At 42.4% G+C, this 20134-nt stretch overlaps 2 protein-coding genes across 2 annotated transcripts in view; both read left to right on the plus strand.

The window, feature by feature from the left end:
- Window positions 1–1317: 1317 nt before the first annotated feature.
- Window positions 1318–4908, plus strand: LOC106967049 (protein PET117 homolog, mitochondrial). Its single transcript, XM_027069513.2, has 2 exons — window positions 1318–1517; window positions 4754–4908. Exons 1-2 carry the CDS (start codon window positions 1422–1424, stop codon window positions 4901–4903), a joined length of 246 nt encoding a protein of 81 aa, XP_026925314.1. The 5' UTR covers window positions 1318–1421; the 3' UTR covers window positions 4904–4908.
- Window positions 4909–5216: 308 nt separating this feature from the next.
- KAT14 (lysine acetyltransferase 14) overlaps window positions 5217–20134 on the plus strand; it is a 37433-nt gene continuing 22515 nt past the window's right edge. Inside the window, exons 1-4 of the mRNA XM_015063239.3 lie at window positions 5217–5476; window positions 7353–7471; window positions 11512–11633; window positions 19039–19220. Coding sequence (XP_014918725.2) covers window positions 5218–5476; window positions 7353–7471; window positions 11512–11633; window positions 19039–19220 — 682 coding nt within the window. The 5' untranslated portion in view covers window position 5217. The remainder of the gene's footprint in view (window positions 5477–7352; window positions 7472–11511; window positions 11634–19038; window positions 19221–20134) is intronic.

The raw sequence follows: 20134 nt of genomic DNA on the forward strand, positions 1-20134 counted from the left end.
CATAAAGGATGTTTTGAAAGGGGAACAAAAGTATATTTCAAGAAGACAAGTTGAAAATTGGTTACAATAGTGAAAGGCCATCTAACTCTGACAAATTCTAAGGACATGTAGCTTTGCTGAAGGCTCACTGACTTACAGAGAAAAATATCTGGAGTCCACCACAAGTAAAAAAGCAGTCTAATATTGTTTGTTCTTTTCCGAATCACCTGGGTGGCTCAGTCAATTAAGCGTGCGACTTCAGCTCAGGTCATGAAGTAAAAAAGCAGTCTAATACTGTTTTTTCTTTTCTATTACAAAAGAATACAAATACACCTTGAATTGAAGTGCTTCTAACTCCACAGTCTATTAGGGGAGGAACTCAGTTTCCCAATTCAGTGATATATCCTCCTCTGGCTGAGAAAAATGCCATGGACAAAATGTGGTTTGAAAAAAGTATTCAATTTTTTTTATTACATTTCTTACAAGCAATAATCATCTCATGCCATTTACACTAAGTAACAAACTGGAATAGCAAAGCACTACAGAAATGAATATTGGAGAAGCCCTTGGTGGTGCTAACCAAGACCTGGTCCTAATCAGTACCGGCCATAGTTGTTTCCACAGGAAGAAGCTTGCTCTCTGTGAATTCCAGTGGGAAAGCATGACTTAATGGGAATACCTTTCCATTGCCTATTCTATTAGATACTTTACACTTTCTGGAAAGCCAAATTTCTTTCTACCACAAGGAAAAGTGAAAATGATGCCTTGCATAATGCCTTACATTCATTCATTCATTCATTCATTCATTCATTCATTTCCCTAGTAATGTGGGAATCAGGAATCCTGTCTTATTGGTGCAGGAACTGAGGTTCCAAAGGTATAAAGGCGATCTCTTAGTAATTACACGGGAAGCAAGTTGACCAGCGCTTTTCTTACCAAGAGGCAACGAAGAGGCATCGCTACCCAGTTAGCATGCCCTTTAGCCAGAAGGCTTTTCGGTTTTAAGAAAAATCAGAGCCTGACCAGCCAGCCCACAGTATTTAGATGAAAACAGGTGACCGTGTCTACAACATTTAATTATGGATCTACAAGCAAAAACTCCATCTTCTGGTGGCATCTACCGCGCAAAGGGCCAAAGAGGCTGCGATTAGTAAGGCTGGTATTGAGCAAAGGACCCGGGTCAGCAGAACGCTCAGAGGGGACAGATTATGTTTGTGTGCGGGGTCGGGAAGAAGAGGCAACCGCAGCCACACTTCAGCAGTGCAGGGACGCCGCTCCGCGCTCGGCTCTCGATTGCTAGCGCCTGGCGCGGCGGGCGGTGCAGCGGCTGCAGGGGCTCTGCGCTCGAGCGGTCGAGCCTGACCCGCAGCCTCCGAGTCGCGTTCGGTTGCGGCCCTGGGGCCCGGGGCAGGTAGGCGGAGGCCGCGGCGGCCGGCGCGGGGATGTCGAGGAGCTCGAAGGTGGTGCTGGGCCTGTCGGTGGTGCTGACGGCGGCCACCGTGGCCGGCGTGCATCTGAAGCAGCGGCAGGACCGGCAGGTCGGTGTCACGTGACCTCCTCTTCCGGGGCCCGCGAGGGCGACCTAAGGCCCAGTGGCCTCTCTCCGCGTGTTTCTCCGTTGCTCCTCGTCTCTCCCTCTTTCGTCGGCTCCGCGGCGGCGCGATCCTGCCTCCCACCCATTCCTCGATCACCCCGGTCACGCGACTGCGGCTCCCACGCCGTCCACCCGGCCCGGGCGCCGCAGCCCCCGCGGCCGCGTGCACCGGGAGGCCCCGGCGACCCCGTCCTGCCGGCGCGGGGGAGCCCCTGCCCTCCGCGCCGCAGCCTCCTGGCTCCAGCTAAGGCAGGCCTGCAGGGTGGTGGGCGGCCCGGTTCCCAGGTCACCTCCAGCCTACAGTGACACGGACTTTTCAGCGTGTCGCTTGGGCCGCTGCAAAGTAGAGGCGGGAAAGGGTTTTCGTGGGGGTGCACTCAGCAAGTTGTCGGCCTCTCCCCAACCCCAGGCCCAAGGTTGAGGCTCAACCCTAATGTATCTCATTTCCAGTGTTAATGAGATTTTATCCTAGGATTAAGGAGGCTGCCCCGAATCCACTTTCTCTGCCTTTAGCCAAGGTAATTTAGTGGATGCTTTTTGTTTGTTTGTTTGTTTGTTTCTTTTAAGAAACAGTATGCTGTGGAAACAAGATTCTGGGAATTAGAGATACCAGCCTCCAATTTTTCTTTTTTCTGTACCTGTATTTCTAGAAATATCTGTAACTTACTGATCGGTTGACCGACCGCCCGTTCCATGTGTGTCAGTTCATATTGTTTTTACTCTAGTTGGCAAATGTTTAGTGATTGGTCTGTGTGCGCCAGGCACCACACTAGGCGCTTTGGGAAACAAAAGATAGGAAGGACGGGCGTTCCTGAGTTTGTAACTGCTTCACACCGGTGCTGAAAGTTGAGAACAGGCAACTAGGTCCGTGCGTGCGTTAGGGTTGGGCTTAATTTTGCCAAGGGTGGAAGTAATGAACTGGATGAATCAATAGTAAATGGCCTTTTGTCGTACTGGGCTGTGCAGTGTGCTTGGTACACAGAGATGAAGCAGAAGAGGTCTTGTCCTTGTTCACAGTCTGGAAATCGGGAAGGTGTGATGGTATAAGAATTTGGAGGAGGGGCTATTGGGATGAGTAATGAGGACATGGAAGAGGTTAGAGATTGGGGAACAAAGTATGGGTTCTGAGGGCGGAGCTTTTGGAATAGAGGCAGGCAAGTTTCTCTTCTGAGAAGAGAAAGGAAAAGAGGGTGATCAAAAGAAATTTGAGGTGGAGTAGAGGATGGTCAGATGTAGTTCTGAGGTCAGTGGAGGCAGAGATTTTCAGACTATGGGGTAGGGATGGATGAGAGCTTGGTTCTGAACTAACTCAGCATCTCTCGTTTTTACAATGTCACCTACTCCAGACCTCTTAAATCAGAATCTCTTGGATATGGGGAATCTTGATCACGTATGTGTTAAAAGCCACCCAGGGGATTCTAACATGCAGCTGGGGTTGAGTATCTCTGTACTAGAGGGTAGAAAAACAAAGATTTAGGTATTTGGAAATTAGATGAAGAAAAGATTGACCGGAATAACCTGTGTTTATTTTGCATCCAGTCATTCAGTGGACTTTTTTTTTTACACTAGGAAGAAGACAAATGATTGACACATTGGGTATGTTGGAAGGTTCAAGGAAGCAAGAAATAAAATAATGACTGTTGTTTTCTAGCATTTCTTGACTGTTTACCACATGTCAGGCACTGACATTAATCCTCACAGGAACCCAGCAAAACGAGTTGTACTACATGAGTAATGGTGAAGAGGTCTTGGTGGTTAGTAAGAGAGGTGATTAGTAAGGTAGCTAAGTGCAAGTCGAAGGCAGTTGGCATACACTGCAACTTGAAGGAAGGTAGCACTACAATGATGGCAGGAAAGCAAGTTCCTAAGCCATTTGCTGAAGTCTGAGGAAGGAAGATCAGGTATGGAAGATCCCAGAGGCAGGTATGGAAAGAATGATTCCAGTGGATGGTGTGGGCTTTGGGGGTGGGGTGGGGTGTGTGCATGGGTGTGTCATGGTACAGGAAGTACAGGACCCAAAGGACTGGGGAGGGAGGAGCCAAATGTCTCTGGAGATCTGGCTAAGGAGCAAGGTCCAAAAAAGATGGTTTTCAATTGTGTTATCTGTTCTAGGACTCTTAAACTTCCCAGTTCCCCCCATAATAGTGAGTGAAACTCTAGGCCTGGAGGAGATCTGGCAAGTAGGTACTTGGCGAGTTTCTTTATATAGGCATAATAGGGACACCTCAGTAGCTCAGTCGGTTGAGCATCTGACTCTTGATCTCAGGGTTGTGAGTTTAAGTGCATTGTTGGGCTCTGTGCTGGGCATAGTGCCCGCTTAAAAATAATAATGATGATAGAAGTAAAATAAAATAGACCTAATGATTACCAACAAACAAAAAAACCCCAGGCCCTGGGCCCCACCCCCATTAATTCTACCTCACAAGGTTGCCGTTAAAAAAAAATTAGTATTTGGGGACCTAAAAACTAGAAAATGGCAGTTATTAGTAATGACTGGACTTAGGCTTTAAAAAGTCTCATCTTAGGTGCCAAGTCCATGTTCTGAAATTTTCGACCTGTCTTTAGTGCTTCTCAAAGTAACTACCACCTTTCTTTTTTCCTCCGGTAGTAGCATTGTATTTTTCCCGTCTCTCAGTCATGTAATTGATTAGTAATTCTGTACAATTTTTACTTCTTCTTATGCACTAGAAGAAGCTAAGATCTTTATTTTCTTGCATCCTGATAGTTTGTTTAAATTTCAGGAATCTTTTTTTTCTTTGATATTTATTATTCAGCTAGGATCATTGCTAATAGGAAAGTAGTTTGTAAAGTTACTGTAGTAATTCTCACCAGATCTTTTAAAGCATTGTATATCAATTAAACTTTTAAAATTCACCTCAGGAACAGTTTTTTTTTTCTTTTCTTTTTTTAATTTCCCATGAAGCTTCTATACTGAATGTTCAGGAATTTCTTAAAATATGGTTAAGTCATGTTAAGTAATAACACTGGTGGAGCACACAACCAAATTAATCTGATAGCTTGTTACATTTTACATTTATGCAGAAAGTTGAAATAGTAATTAGGTATTTGGAGTCTCAAAGTTTTCAGTGTATTTTGGTAGTACTGTTACTCAGATTGAATGGCACAAGGAAGGGAACCACCTGTTTGGGTGTTACTGAAATCTGTTTCTTGCGTTTTTAGAGGCTTCACGATGGAGTGATCAGAGACATTGAGAGGCAGAATCGGAAAAAAGAAAACATTCGTCTCTTGGGAGAACAGATTATTTTGACTGAGCAACTTGAAGCAGAAAGAGAGAAGATGTTATTGGCAAAAGGATCTCAAAAAACATGACTTGAAATGGATGCCAAATATTGATGGGACAGTGTTGAGTGTGGGTGTGTGAGTGTGGATGGAGAATAGCTTTGTGAGGTGTTAACCCTTTTTTTGGTCACTGTCCTTTCAAACTTGACCAAAGACAAGGACAGTGGATCACATATTCTAAATGATTGCTTAAAAGTCCCTTCTATCTGAGTAAAGAAGCGGGCAGACACTCTCGTGAAGAGTTTCTGTCTGTCTGTGTGATCCTGGTAGAAGCCCCTTGAAGCCTGGTGTCCAGAGCTTAGGATTGTTCGTGAAAAGCACTTGAGAGCCTGGGAGAGGAAGGGATGGATAGTAACATCCACCTGAGTAGTTTGATAAGCCGGCATGATGATGAAGCCACTAGAACATCTACCTCAGAAGGGCTGGAGGAGGGAGAGGTAGAGGGGGAGACTCTCCTGATCGTTGAATCGGAGGACCAGGCATCAGTGGACTTATCTCATGATCAGAGTGGGGATTCCCTCAACAGTGACGAAGGAGATGTGTCCTGGATGGAGGAGCAGCTGTCCTACTTCTGTGACAAGTGCCAAAAATGGATACCAGCCAGTAAGGAGCTTCTCAATTCCTTTGATTTGTCAGTTCCAATGTGAAGGTTTGTTTTTCTCACCTGTGAACGAAACATGAATGTACAATGGACCTAAATAAAAAGATAATTATTATATTTATGATTAGTTTAGTTGGTTAATGAGAGATTTATATAAAACGTAGACACATTTGTGCTAATAAAAATTACTGTCAACCTCTCACATTGTTAAGTTAACATTTTGGACGGCAACCCAATAAAAGAAAGTTGGAAATCCTGTGTTATTTAAAGAATTAGCCACATTGTTTAACAAGATCACGTGGAGTTAGGGCCCAATACTAGGCCCAGTATAAAATGAAAGTTCAAGTTACTCTATTAATGTTTAACTTCCGTGGAAAACTGCTGTTGTATGCTGAAGTAAGTCAGAATTAGCAGATTAAAAATATTTTATGCTTTTTTTCTGGGACCATTCTTGTTTTCTGCTTGCTAGCCTCCTAGATCTGCTGGCGACAGATATATATACACATGCTGCCCCGATACCCCACTCTTTCAGCTAATTTTTCATCTGCCAGTGTCCTGGCTGTCAAGGAGCATGCTTTGGCAGCCATCACGAGTCTTACCAAAATGGGATTTTCCCATTCGGCAGAGACTAGGAAAGACATCGGTACCAGAGGAATTCTTTGTGTAATACCTTGTAACTAGGTCAGAGAAATTTCAGCTGAAACGGGTCAGTTTCTGGTATGTGGAAGTGTTTTTAAGATGGATTTAACTATTCAGATTAACAGTTACTATTAATAAATTAATAGTAACAGTTTCATAGGAAACAATCTAGAACTTTCTATGCATTAGCTAGAGTTTGCTTCTGAGCTCTTTCTGCTTAGTGATTTAGGGCCCTGCCTGAGAAATCTCTGGCGTTCCACCTTGTCCTCTAAGGATACATTTTAAACTGTCCATCACGATAGGGTCCCTGCTAACTTCCTCAGCGTCTCTCCTCAGTGTCCTGTCCCCACACAACCAGAACTTTGCAGTTAGGGTGAGCTTTTAATGCTCCACAAAAAAATTCCTATACCAAGGTCTCTGCACATTTTAATTTCCTCTCTGGAATATGTGTCTCTGTAACCTCCATGGGCTCCCGCCATTCACATAGGCACCCCTCTTCCCCTGGCCAATTCTAGTCATCCTTCAGGTCCCCTGTCAATGCCACTTTTTCTAGCTCTCCCATCTTCCTTGTATGGGTTGGGCCTCCCTTTTATGTACCCTCGCATTGCCCTGTGGCACACACCACGTTCCATTCCAGTGGTTGTCCTGTCTCCCAGAGCATTGGCATCACCTGGGGAACATTAGAAAATGGAGAGACCCAGACCCCCCCTTTTAGAGATTGATTCGTTCTGTGTGAGTAGGCCCAGGCATCTTCTAAAAAAACAAAACCACTCCATGGGTGATTCCGATGTACAGTGAGGATGGAGAACCGTTGTGCTATTATGATTACCTATTTCCTTGTATGTCACCCTCAGAACTTATAAAATGCCGAGAGCAGACTATCTTGGGCGCTGTGTTCCGGTTCCTAGGCCAGTGCCTGGCATGCAGTGGGAACTCAGATAATTCTTGAAAGAGTGTGTGGAGACCCATAGGAGTCAGGAATGTTAACAGTTGGAAAATCCAGTGAGAGCAATGAAAACATGATTTTCCAGCATCTTTCTCCTAAAAGCTAGGAAGCATACACTTAATAGGCATACGCTTTTCTTCTGTGCTTTTCTTCTGTTTTCCTTATTCCCGTCCTGCTATCATGGGTTAGCTGAAAAGGAAGAAGAACACATGGGAAGCGTGGAAACTCTGGTTGATACACAATAAATGCTGCTCTAGACAAACCTATGATGTGCTTTTTTGTTTTTCTCCTAGGTCAGCTGAGGGAACAGCTCAGTTACCTTAAGGGTGATAATTTTTTTAGATTCACTTGTTCCGATTGCTCAGAAGATGGCAAGGAGCAGTATGAAAGGCTGAAACTGACATGGCAGCAAGTGAGTAAAAAGCTCTTCCCCTAGAATTTGCAGGGTCAATCCCCCAAGGAATTCATTGGAATGAATATTCAGAGAACAGGGAGCTTACACATAGGCTTTTGAGCTGTTTTGAGGATCGCTCCTTACTTCACAATGAAAATGATAAATATAGGGAGAAAGGAGTTCTTTGTGAAAATACTCCCTGCTAATGTGGCGAATTAGGTTTGAGATTCTCGAAAACCTCACACACACAATTTCACATGGATATGATGCCAGACTCTGATTTTAATTGAATTCCCAATGAGGTTCATATTTTTCTGGCAGCCGTTTTTAGCACAATGTAAAGGTGACCACGTTGGAAATAGTTTGGGAAAGTATAACGTGGCTCATTGCAGAAGCCAACGTAATCTGGCTTTTCTGCGTTTGAACACGGATATGTTTGAATATTGTTGGGGGGATGAATAGCTACCTCCACCTTTTAGCCGTCTCTAGTACCAGCCCCCTCCTCCAAGCCAACTGCAGCCTGAACAATAGCTTTTTACTGATCGCCAGCTTGTCTTAATTTTTTTGGTTTGTTTTTATGTTACTAACTAGGTCTATTGCAAGGTACCAATGGCCATAGTCTGAATTCTAAAAATGAACGAATTACACGTTACTTTGAGTTTTTATGTTTATTCATTTAACAAATATTGAGTGCCCATGATGAACCAGGTGTCATTCTAGGCCTGGAGACTGCTGTGATGAGGAAGACAGCTAGGCAGCTGACATTTTAGACATTTTAGACAATAAGCAGACAAATAAACAAGTTAATTACCCATAGCACTTTTTTGCTATGAAAGAAATAAACAGGGTAAATGAGAAAGAGTTTGGATGAAATGATCTGAGCCACTAAGGTATTCTTTATAAACTGCAGTTGCTTTAGCAGCTTGGACTATTAATTATCAGTGCTTTACTAGGAGATGTGCTAATGAAATCTGTCAGTGGTGAATTTAGGGAGCCTTTTTTGACTTGGCCGAGAGTATGCAAGTAGAAAATGAAGGGACGTTTGTACTGAGGATATAGTCTTATGCATATTGTAATTGGGATGTTTTTCTCAACGTGTACCTGGGATATTGTGTCTAGGCAAGGTCAGATTAATATAATAGATTATTCTCATGTGTACACCCATCAGCAGATTTGCATTTGATCTGTAAGCGTCTCAAAAAGCTGTAAAGTGGAAGAAGAGCAAATATACGTAATTTATTGGCAAGAATATGAGTTTTTGCGAGGTTCTTTTGAAGAGAACAACTGGCTTTTCATTATATTGCTCAGAAGATACAATATTGGCTCAGTTTGCACATTTAATTAGGCTGACATCACTTGAAAATTATGTTTTCACTTCCAGAAGATGGATTGATGGTAGATAATACCTTGGTACGATGAAGTGATAGATCAGACACGTCTGGTTCTTGGTAAACTACTGACCAGTATTTCTAGTTGCCTCTAAGAAACCCAGCTTCAGGGTGCCTGGGTGGCTCAGTCGGTTGAGTGTCTGACTCTTGATTTTGGCTCAGGTCTTGATCCCAGGGTCATGGGATTGAGCACTGCGTCAGGCTCCTCACTGAATGCAGAGCCTGCTTAAGATTTCTCTCTCTCTCTCTCTCTCTCTCTCTCTCTTTCTCTCTCTTTCTGTCTCTCTCCCTCTCCCTCTCCCCCCTTTCCTCACTTGTACCTGCTCTCTCCCTCTCTCTCAAATAAATAAAATGAAAAGAATTAAAAAAAATTAAAAATAAAAACTCCAGCATCTCAAGAAAGAGCTAAATCAGATGGTGTTTTATAGATTCTATTGATGTCACCAAATACTATATTGGAATGTGGGGTTTCTGTCTTTTTAAATGTTAAACTTTATATTTGTTGATTTACCAAAGTAATAAGTAGAAATGCCTGTTTCACCACAAAATACCAACAGTACAGAGGGTCTGGTCTCCTGACCTTTCTTCCATGCTCTTTTTTGTGTTCTCTTCTCGTAGTGACTTGCGAACAGCAGTTTGAAATGCGGGAGAAACCATCATGTGTTTGGGAAGGATAGGATAGTGGTTATATTCTCATCCTGGATGCTTATTCTTACATGGCAGGTGTAGCACGTACCGTGATCTGTGCTCATTATTTTTCTAGGTGTTTTTCAGCGGGTACTTGTGAAGTGCCTACTGTGGCTGAGCCAGCCCTGAGCTGGGCCCTGGGGATGCTCTGTCACTGATAAGCTCTTGTGAGAGTGAAAAACTGAACTGGGATTCATTTTTTTTTAAGATTCCAGATTCCAGGGGAGGGGGAAAACCATGTCCTTCATAGATTTTGCAGTTTGCTTAATAAATATTAAGTGTTACAGAAAAAGTTATTTTCAAGTAAATGTGTGAATTTTAGCTTTTTAAAGTGGTGAAATAATTCAGACATACAAAAAAAGTACCAGAAATAAAGTAGCAGACAGTGTCTCTACTGCCGAGATTAACAGTGAATACGTGTGTCTGAAGTACTTGAGGGGTCTGGGAGTAGGCAAAAGAAGCTGATTTCAGACTTTCCTTAAAGTATTTCTTGAACAATAGCTTTTAAAATTGAGGTAAAATATACATAACATGAAAGTTTACTATTTTAACCACCTTTAAGCATATAATTCAGCGGCATTCGGTACATTCACATTGTTTTGCAACCATCATCACTGTCCATCTCCAAACATATTTATCTTCCCAAACTGAAACTCCATATCCGTTGAATAGTAAGTCCTCATGGACAATAAGTTTTTAAGGAAGCTGTTGGTTAGTTGATGTAGACCTGTTGCAACAGTGAGTGGAAGGACTTGACAAATCCGTCGATGGGATTAATTGTTTGGTGGGGTTTCTGCAGGTTTCACAAGTGTAAGGAGTGGGGAGCTTGGTTAGTGGAAGTGTCGGTATTACTGGGCCCTTTGAGTTGGAGGTTTTCCCTTGGACCATTGAGAGTCTCTCGCTGTGAGCACGGAGGTTGGGGAGCCTGAACTGCAGTTTACTAGCCTCCTTACACTTTCAGGATGTTCCTTCTGGAAAGAATAATTAAGTTAGATTCCTTACATAGATTCTCTGTCCCTTTTTCAATTTCAGTGGCCCCAAATCAATCATTATTTTCATTAGGTTGAAAATGTAGTTTCAAATAGCTTGTATTGTTTTGTTCATTTATATGAAATTACATCATGACAAAATTGCATGTATATAGATGCAAGTAGAAATGCCTCAAAGGATAGTCATTGAACATGTTAAAAGTGATTGTTTCTTGATGGCAGATCTAGAGTGATTTTTACTTCCTTCTTTGCTTTTCTATTATGGAAGTCTTTTACAGTGAGCACATGTTACTTATATTTCTGGAAAACACTTCCCAATTCCGGGCTATGAATTAATCACCTGTAGACGAGCAAGGCTGGACCAGATGAGGAGTTTCCACTTGGAGCTCTGAGAGTAATGCTAATTTCATCAGAAGAAAGGTTTCCGCAGCTAAAAATGGCTAAACACCGAGTAGATGGTGACCAACATTATTTTCAGCTTTGAAATTCTGAGAGTCTCTGTTTTTGCTCTCTAAAGAGTTTAGGAAAGTATATAGATAGGCAGGGGTGACTTTCAAAATAAAGGTTAGCACCATCATTCAGAAAACGTGGGCTGCAGCAGATACCTGGATGCCTGACAGCCAGTAGTTGTCACTATATCTAGTGTCGTGTTGTATAAGATGGAAGGACACGGAGCGGGGTGGGGGGGGGGGGCAGCGGGACAGGTTGCTTGCATAGGACAGTCGTTGTTTATCATAATCAGTTCAGCCACACATTAGCCCTGCATGTGCAATGTGTAAGGAACAACGGCAGATACTTAAGTGGATTAGTGATATTCATCTAATGGAAGCAAAACAGAAAATAAAATTCTATACTGAGAGTATTCCAAGATATCACCCTTTCCCCCTCTGTTCCCCACCATTCCTACTCAGAATAGAAAACAAACTTTTTCCCCCTGAAGGTTAACATCCCTAATCGTGCTTGCCTCCCAGCCCTTGTTGCGTTTGTGTTCCAGGTCGTCATGCTGGCAATGTATAACTTGTCTCTGGAAGGAAGTGGACGGCAAGGTTATTTCCGATGGAAAGAAGATATCTGTGCTTTTATTGAGAAACATTGGACCTTTTTACTGGGGAATAGGTAACGTGATTTTTGGAAATCTTATACTTGCACAAAGAGGTGAAGAACAAAGTACATGAGATTTGAGATAGCCTAATGCAGCCCTTTAGGAATTAGAGTACCTGTGGCAATTACAAAGAATTTTTTAATTCAGAAAATGTTACTTTTTTAAGTTAAAACACATGTTTGTGGAAAACCAAAGTGGAAGTGTGTACTGTTTTTTGGATTTTTTTTTAATGTTTATTTGTTTTGAGAGCGAGCGCAAGCAGGAGGGGCAGAGACAGAGAATCCTAAGTAGGCTCCGTGCTGCCAGCACAGAGACCAGTGTGGGACTAGATCTCGCGAACCATGAGATCATGACCTGAGCCAAAATCAAGAGTCGGATGCTTAACCGACTGAGCCACCCAGGCACCCCGGAAGTATATACTATTAAAAAATGTAGGTTTCCGGACTTTTCTAGTCCTACTTTAGAGGACACTCTTGGTTTCTACTGAGCATGAAGAGATTTGAAGCGATTCTTGGAATGTTAAAAAAATAGAGAGCTTAATTCCATGAGGCTGTTTAATAGTTGGATGAATAACTAATTTGAGGATATAGGATCATTTTGTCCTTTTAAAATCAGTGTCTGATAGAAGGTCAGAGGAAGGAAGATAATGGCAATGGCTGACTTCACCTCTTTAAATTGCTTTTCATTAATAGACCCTTATCAGTATTTGTTTTTATGAACTGGAAAGTAAATACTGGTGATACGTTTTGGTATTATAGTGCTTAGCAAAGTCTAGGCACGTTAATACGCATATGGCTTGTTCATTCATTCCTCTACATGATAACGCATTGATTTTACTGCTGAGCACGCCTCATTGGTGGCTGCTTTGGCTCATCACACTCAGATATGCCAGGGCACAGATCTTAAAACCACATGCTTTAACTAAAGATCCATGCAGATCAACAAGATTTTTATTGCCGTTAGGGATTAGTGAGTTTCCAACTGCATTTGCAAATTGTATGCGATTCTGATTGTTAGTTGCCATCTTAAGTCCTGTGTGAGGCTCATATGTCTTGCTTAATTGGGTCAGGGTAGACGTGATACAGGCTCTGATCACATCAGGTCAGAACAGGAAGTTTGTACCTGTCCTTTCTCTGAATGCACTGCGGCCTCTGTTTCCTCGGGCGCCGAGAAGACAGAGCTCTGCCAGCATCACTCGGAGCTCAGGGAGGGCAGTCGAAAGGAGAGGCAGCTTTCTGAAGGCTCGCTGTGAGGAGAAAATAGAAGAGATTCAGTACATTTTTACAAAAGGAGTTATTTTTGTTCTTGAGTTATTTAGTAGTACTAAGAAAAGAATTGACAGTATAACTGGTTCTTTTCTTAAAGAAAGGGAATCCGTTGTCTTAGTTTAATGATTTAGCACTATTTATGGAACTTAATATACCCCATTTATAAAGCACAAGAAAGGGAAAAAAACTGATAAAATTAGATCTTGGAATGTTTTCCTGATCTCTCAGTGCCATTCTGCTTAGTGGATTGTCTTCTAGAAAAAATTGGATTTAAATTGCCTGTTTTTAAGGATTTTGCTATATTTTAACATAAGTTGTTCAGTTGTTTCATTTGTTCATTTGTAGAGTATGTTTGGAGAGGAATCAGCCAAGGCTTTTTTTTTCCTTTTTAATCCTTTACTGAAAGGCATTAATTACTCTCCAGTTTCTGTGTGGTTTAACCATTAAACTAGTGGTTTTTGGCCATGTTAGTGAATCACTAGAATTACCATTTACTTATTTGAATCAAGCCCCCCCCCCTTTTTGTAAATACATTCATTTTGAAAAGAAACTTCACACCACCATGATAAGTGGAAAATTCGTATCATTTGCCATACATAGAATGAAACTATAAAAATAGGTGTGCTAAAAATAACACAATGTTATTGAATTATAGCTGGATCTCATGGCCCATAAAGGCAATCAAAGCCCTCTTTCTTGATCAGAAAGGGAAGCAGTGTGTGCTTTAAGTTAGAACTTAAAGCAACCAACTTTCTTCTTGATCTAACCAGAAGGAATGAGAGATCATTAAAAATTACTCTGTGATTCCTTGTTGATTAGTTCCCTACGTCAACGTTGTCCTTTGCTTTTGGAACTCTGCTATAAGCATCGGTGATTGGAAAAGCCACCGAAACCCCTTGCCCAAGGCAGTCAGCACGTGCTCAGACGGCTCTGTGTGTGAACATCCACAGAATCACTATGCCCCAGGGAAGAGGCCTGCAGAGAACATGTACAGTTAGACTTTTTTCATAGCTATTGAAGATTTTAATTCTGTTATCCATAGAACATTCTTTAAATTCCTAACAAGATAAGCATTTCTCATTTGCCAAATGACCTAAGAGAATAGTGTGCTGTGTAATGAAGTGCGGGATTTGAATACATTTTCTTTTAGATGTTTACAGGTTTTTCATTCGTGTCTTTAATGTTTTCTTAAAGTTTAAATATGTAAAGGCTTACTTAAATGGCTTTATGTTATCTATTATGGAAATAAGTGTAAAAGTATTCAAAAGCCGGGGTGCCTGGGTGGCTCATTTGGTGGAGCATCCGACTTCCACTCAGGGCATGATCTTGCAGTTTGTGAGTTTAAGCCCCACGTCAGGCTCTGTGCTGACATCTCGGAGCCTGGAGCCTGCTTCAGATTCTGTGTCGCCCGAGTCGCCTTCTCTCTCTGCCCCTCCCTCACTCACACTCTGTCTCTCTCTCTCTCAAAAAATGAATAAACATGTTTAAAAAAAAGTATTTAAAAGCTTTAATTAATTGCTGCAGTTTAATTGCCTTTGTATGTGTGATCATTTAATCTGCTTTTATAATCCTGACCTTGAATTTTTCCAGGATTAAAAAAATTTTTTTATTAATTTTTTTTTTTAATTCCAGATTGTCTAGGTGGCTCGGTTGGTTAAGTGTCCGACTTCAGCTCAGATCATGATCTCACTGCTTGTGAGTCCTGCGTTGGGCTATGTGCTGTCAGCCCAGAGCCTGGAGCCTGCTTCAGATTCTGTCTCCATCTCTCTGTGCCCCTCCCCTGCTCACACACTGTCTCTCTCTCAAATATAATATACATTAAAAATTTGTTTTTAATTCAATATTTAAAAAAATTTTTTTTAAATTTTTTTAAATTTATTTTTGAGACAGAGAGAGACAGGGCATGAGCAGGGGAGGGGCAGAGAGAGAGCAAGACACAGAACCAGAAGCAGGCTCCAGGCTCTGAGCTGTCAGCACGCAGGGCTTGAACTCACGGAGTGTGAGATCATGACCTGAGCTGAAGTCGGATGCTTAACCGACTGAGCCACCCAGATGCCCCTTTAATTTAATATTTTTTCATTCCAGTGTAGTTAACATACAGTGTTATATTAATTTCAGGTATGGAGTATACCTATAGGAGGTATAACTTTGAATAATGAAGAATACTTTGAATACTTTTTTCTATTACTGTATTTCATTGATTTCTAAGATGCACACTTTTTTTTTAAGTTTATTTATTTATTTTGAGAGAGACAGAGACAGTGCAAATGGGAGAGGGGCAGAGGGAGAAGGAGACAGAGAATCCCAAGCAGGCTCTGCACTATCAGTGACGCAGAGCTCAAACCCATGAAACCGTGAGATCATGACCTGAGCCAAAACCAAGAATTGAACGCCTAACCAACTGAGCCACCCAGGCTCCCCAAGATGCACATGTTTTAAAATTTTTGCATCTCTTTAAAAAATTTTTTTTAAAAATTTCACATTTCTGACATCTGGATACATCTTATAAGGGATAGTGTGTCATAACTGATGGCTAGTTTTCTTCTTTTGTTGTACATAAAATGGTATATCTTAAAGTCAGTGGGTCTTACATATGATGAAATATGATAAAGCACATTCATAGTATTTAAAATTTTTTATTTTATTATTTTTTAATGTTTATTTTTTGAGAGGGAGAGAGACCAAGCATGAGCAGGGGAGGGGCAGAGAGAGAGGGAGACACAGCATCTGAAGCAGGCTCCAGGCTCTGAGCTGTCAGCACAGAGCCCGATGCGGGACTCAAACTCACAGGCTGTGAGATCATGACCTGAGCTGAAGTCAGACGCCCAACCAACTGAGCCACCCAGGAGCCCTCTTAGCACTTCTTGATTCTATACTTTTTTGTTTCTTATTGTGTATCTCCTTTATCAGGAATCAACTCAGTGAAGGCAGTGATTTTGACTTATTTTCCTCCTATTGTTCTATCCCCAGCTTCTTTTTTTTTTTTTAACGTTTTTTTTTTTTTTTTTTTTTTTTTGAGACAGAGAGAGACAAAGCATGAACGGGTGAGGGTCAGAGAGAGGGAGACACAGAATCCGAAACAGGCTCCAGGCTCTGAGCTGTCAGCACAGAGCCCGACGCGGGGCTCGAACTCACGGACCGCGAGATCATGACCCGAGCCGAAGTCGGCCGCTTAACCGACTGAGCCACCCAGGCGCCCCCCAAGCTTCTTTTTTTAAAAATGTTTATATATTTTTGAGGGGGAGGAAGGGGCAGAGAGAGAGGGAGACACAGAATCTGAAGCAGGCTCCAGGCTTGGAGCTGTCAGCACAGAGGCCAACGTGGGGCTCGAACTCACAAGCCACGAGATCGAGACTTGAGCTGAAGTCGGACACTAAACCAACTGAGCCACCCAGGCGCTCCTAAAATTTTTTAAACGGTATGACAAAGATTCCAGGGGGATGGCAGAGTAGGAAGCACCAGAAGTCTGTTCCCACCTAGACAACAAACAGTTGAAATGGCAGAATCTGTCTGATGTAACTATTTTGGATCTCTGGATCTATATTGAAGGCTTGTAACTTCCAAGAGGAGACTTGGAAGGTAAATTGCAGTTGAATTTGGTCAAATTCAGCTGTTAGTAACATTTACCCATTCCACACCCTTCAACCCTGTGTCAGGCAGCAACGCACTTGTTCCCCAAGCAGCTCACACGCAGCTTGTGGGAGCCAGGGTAGACAAAAAGGACCCTGTCCTCCAAATGTCAGGAATCTGTGCTCTGATTGCTGATTGCTGCTTCTCATCACAGAAATGCAGATGAGGAGGTGGGTTGCACCTCCCCTGAATGGTTGCAAACCCTTCTCCCTCTGGTTGAAATGACTTGAAGGAGATTTAAAGGGCTGGCACTCCCCCCCCCCCCCACCATTTTATTTTTCTCTTTGTCCCCTTTGTGGAGCCAGACTTTAAAGATAAGACAATCAAAAGTAACCACATATACAGAGGAAATTAGGAAGTCACCATGCATGCCCAGGGAAAGGCACAGTCTCAGAAATGACCCGGGAAGACCTTAAGTTTATACCTCAGGTTGATCTTTGATACACAGACACCCTACAACAATAAAAACGACAACAACAACAACAACAACAACAACAGACACAAAATCTCAGAGGAGGAAGAGAATCTGATTTCCAGAGTTACTACATTATTAAATTCAAATATCCAATTTCAACAAAAAATTACAAGGAATACAAAGAAACAGGAAAATATGGCCCATTCAAAGGAAAAAACAATAAAACAACAGAAACTGTCCCTGAAAAAGACCTACTGGCGGATCTATAAGACAGACTTTACAACTGTCTTAAAGATGTCCTAAGAACTGATGTGGAGAAAGTCAAGAGAATGTTGTATAAACAAAATAGACGTGTCAGCAAAGAGATAAAAAACCTAAAAAGAAATTCTGCAGCTGAAAAATACAGTAGCTGAAATGAAAAATTCCCTGGAGGATTGAGAAGCAGCTTTGAGTGGGCAGAAGAAAGAGTAAGTGAGCCTGAGAGTAGGACAGTGGGAGTTTCTGGGTCTGAACAACAGAAAGAAGAAAGATGGAAGAGGGGCACCTGAGTAGCTCAGTTGTTTGAGTGGCTGACTTTGCCTCAGGTCACAATGTCACTACTCGAGGGTTTGAGCCCCATGTTGGGCTCTGTGCTGACAGCTTACAGATTCAGCCTGCTTCAGATTCTGTCTCTGTCTCTGCCCCTCCCCTGCTCAAGCTCTCTTTCTCAAATGTAAATAAACATTTAAAAATTTTTTTTTAAAAAAGAAAAGTGGGCAGAGCCTGAGGACCTGGGGAGGCACCATCAGCTGGTGTATGAAAGCAAGTGGAACCCCTCCCCTCCCATATCCTTTGGGCAAGAGGAGGGAGGCTTGGGTAGTTTAGAAAAAGATACAAATGTGGGAGAGGTGCTCTGGGACCAAAACACTGGGGAGGAAACTGAGGTGTCTTTGTCCCCATCTCAGAAAATGCTTATGCCTATTAAAGTTTATATTTGTGGGTTTTTTTTTCTTTGTTTTCTAGCAGATCTTTGTCCCTAAGAATGCTTTTTTCTTTTTGCCTCTTGAGCAATATTTTCCAACTGTTAAGACTGGCCTTCTTACGAAAGACTGTGTTATAGGATTTCTGGTACTTGTTTTTTAGAACAGTTGCCTTTAAAAGAATTTTCAACAGGAATCTGAATAGTTAGCATTTTACGTATCATTAAAAACTTTCAAGAGCACCTGGGTGGCTCAATTGGTTAAGCATCCAACTCTTGATAACTCAGGTCTTGATCTTGGGGCTGTGAGTTCAAGCCCTGCCTTGGACTCTGTGTTGGTGTGAAGGCTTTTTATTATATACTTTTTTTTTTTTTTCCAAAGTTGGTTATTCCCCCAAAGTTCAACTCTATTTATGAAACACACTGTATAGTTTTATTTCACTTTACTATTTGTACAGGCAAATAGGAGCAGACTGAGAGGTGCATCTGACTTCTGGGGTAAAATGAACTGTTTACCAGGGCCAATGATTCTCTTGCTTTCTTGAGAGTTGGTTTTAATTCACATATAAAAGCAACTTCATTTGGGGCACCTGGGTGGCTCATTCGGTTGAGCATCTGACTCTTGGTTTCGGCTCAGGTCATGATCCCAGCGTCATGGGACCGAGCCCCACGTTGGGCTCTGAGCTGAGTGTGGAACCTGCTTGAGATATTACCTCTCTCTCTCTCCCCCTCTTCTCTCCTCTCTGCACTGTCAGTGCAGAGCCCGACATGGGGCTTGATCTCACAAACCCTGAGATCATGACCTGAGCTGAAATCAAGAGTCTGACACTTAACCAACTGAGCCCCCAGGCACCCATGTGATAAGTGTTTTATGAGCTTTGTTTGAATTATTTTGTTTAATCCCCATAGGAACCTTGTGAGTTAAGTTGTTATCCTAATTTTAAAAAAGAGGCAGCCGGAAGGTGGTAGAGCCAGGATTTAAAGCCAGACAGGCTCCAGTCTCCCTTGACTCTTATGCTCTGTTCCTTCAAAGATTGGAGGTTCCATAGCATAACACAGGCTTGGAGTCCTAGAGTATCTGAGAGTGTATTTTCCACATAATGCCAAAATTGAAAAGCCAATAATTTTTAAATTCTTGGACTCTCCAGGAAGAAGACTTCGACCTGGTGGAGCACAGTAGCGGGTTGCCTCAGTGTGGGAAGCCCCATGTTCTTCCGTTCAGGGGCTCAAGAGTTCGGAGAACCAGGATGGTGGAAGCTCGTTCACAACAAGCCACCAACAATGAAGCCTGAAGGAGAGAAGCTGTCTGCCTCTACCCTGAAAGTAAAAGGTACTCTTGTGAGAACACTATAGCACGTGCTGGCCAGGCCAGAGCCAAGCAAGCATGAGTTTATAAGACCTCCTGCTTGTAAGGCATAGGCCAGCTGCCTCTCTGGAGCTACTCTGCTTGGCAGGTGTATTATTACGACACATTTTGTGTATGCTGTAAATAAATACCATACAAAAAATATTTTAGCATTTCCTAATCAAGTTACCAGTTCTGGGAATGTCCTTTGGTAGCTGCAAGGTTCTCTATTTTCTTTTTTCTTTTAATGTTTATTTAAAAAACTTTTTTTTAATATTTATTTTTGAGAGAGAGAGAGACAGGGTGCGAGTGGGGGGTGGGCAGAGAGAGAGAGGGAGACACAGAATCCGAAGCAGGCTCTAGGCTCTGAGCTGTCAGCACAGAGCCCAACGCGGGGCTTGAACCCAGGAGCCTTGAGATCATGACCTGAGCCAAAGTCGATGCTCCACTGACTGAGCCATCCAGGTGGCCCAAAAATGTTTATTTATGTTGAAAAGAGAGAGAGAGAGAGAGCGCGCACACGTTCAAGGAGGAGGGGCAGAGAAGAAGGGCTGGACAGAGCATCTAAAGCGGGCCTTGCACTATCAGAGTCAGATGCTTAATTGACTGGGTCACCCAGGTGCCCCAAGCTTCTCTATTTTCAATCTCATTTTGTTTTTACAGCTTTTTATGTGGAAATTTGTAAACACCCACCAATATGAAGAGAGTGGTGTAATGAGTCCCTATGTACCTTTCTCTTCACTTCAGCAGTTCATTGCTGGCCATCTCAGTTTAATTTGGCCACTGGGTGCTTTCCCCCAACCCTCCACCCATTCCACGCCTTGGATTATTTAGAAGCAAATCCCATCATCAACATCTCATTCTTAAACATCTCAGTACTATCTTTAGGAGATAAGGAT

The sequence above is a fragment of the Acinonyx jubatus genome, chromosome A3, assembly GCF_027475565.1.
Source record: "Acinonyx jubatus isolate Ajub_Pintada_27869175 chromosome A3, VMU_Ajub_asm_v1.0, whole genome shotgun sequence".
NCBI lineage: Eukaryota > Metazoa > Chordata > Mammalia > Carnivora > Felidae > Acinonyx > Acinonyx jubatus.

What these genes read in the sequence shown, in the direction of transcription:
- LOC106967049 (XM_027069513.2), top strand. Translation starts at nt 1,422, where the DNA reads ATGTCGAGGAGCTCGAAGGTGGTGCTGGGCCTGTCGGTGGTGCTGACG. An exon ending in AGCAGCGGCAGGACCGGCAG is followed by an intron (nt 1,518 to 4,753) that starts GTCGGTGTCACG and finishes TTGCGTTTTTAG; the next exon opens with AGGCTTCACGATGGAGTGAT.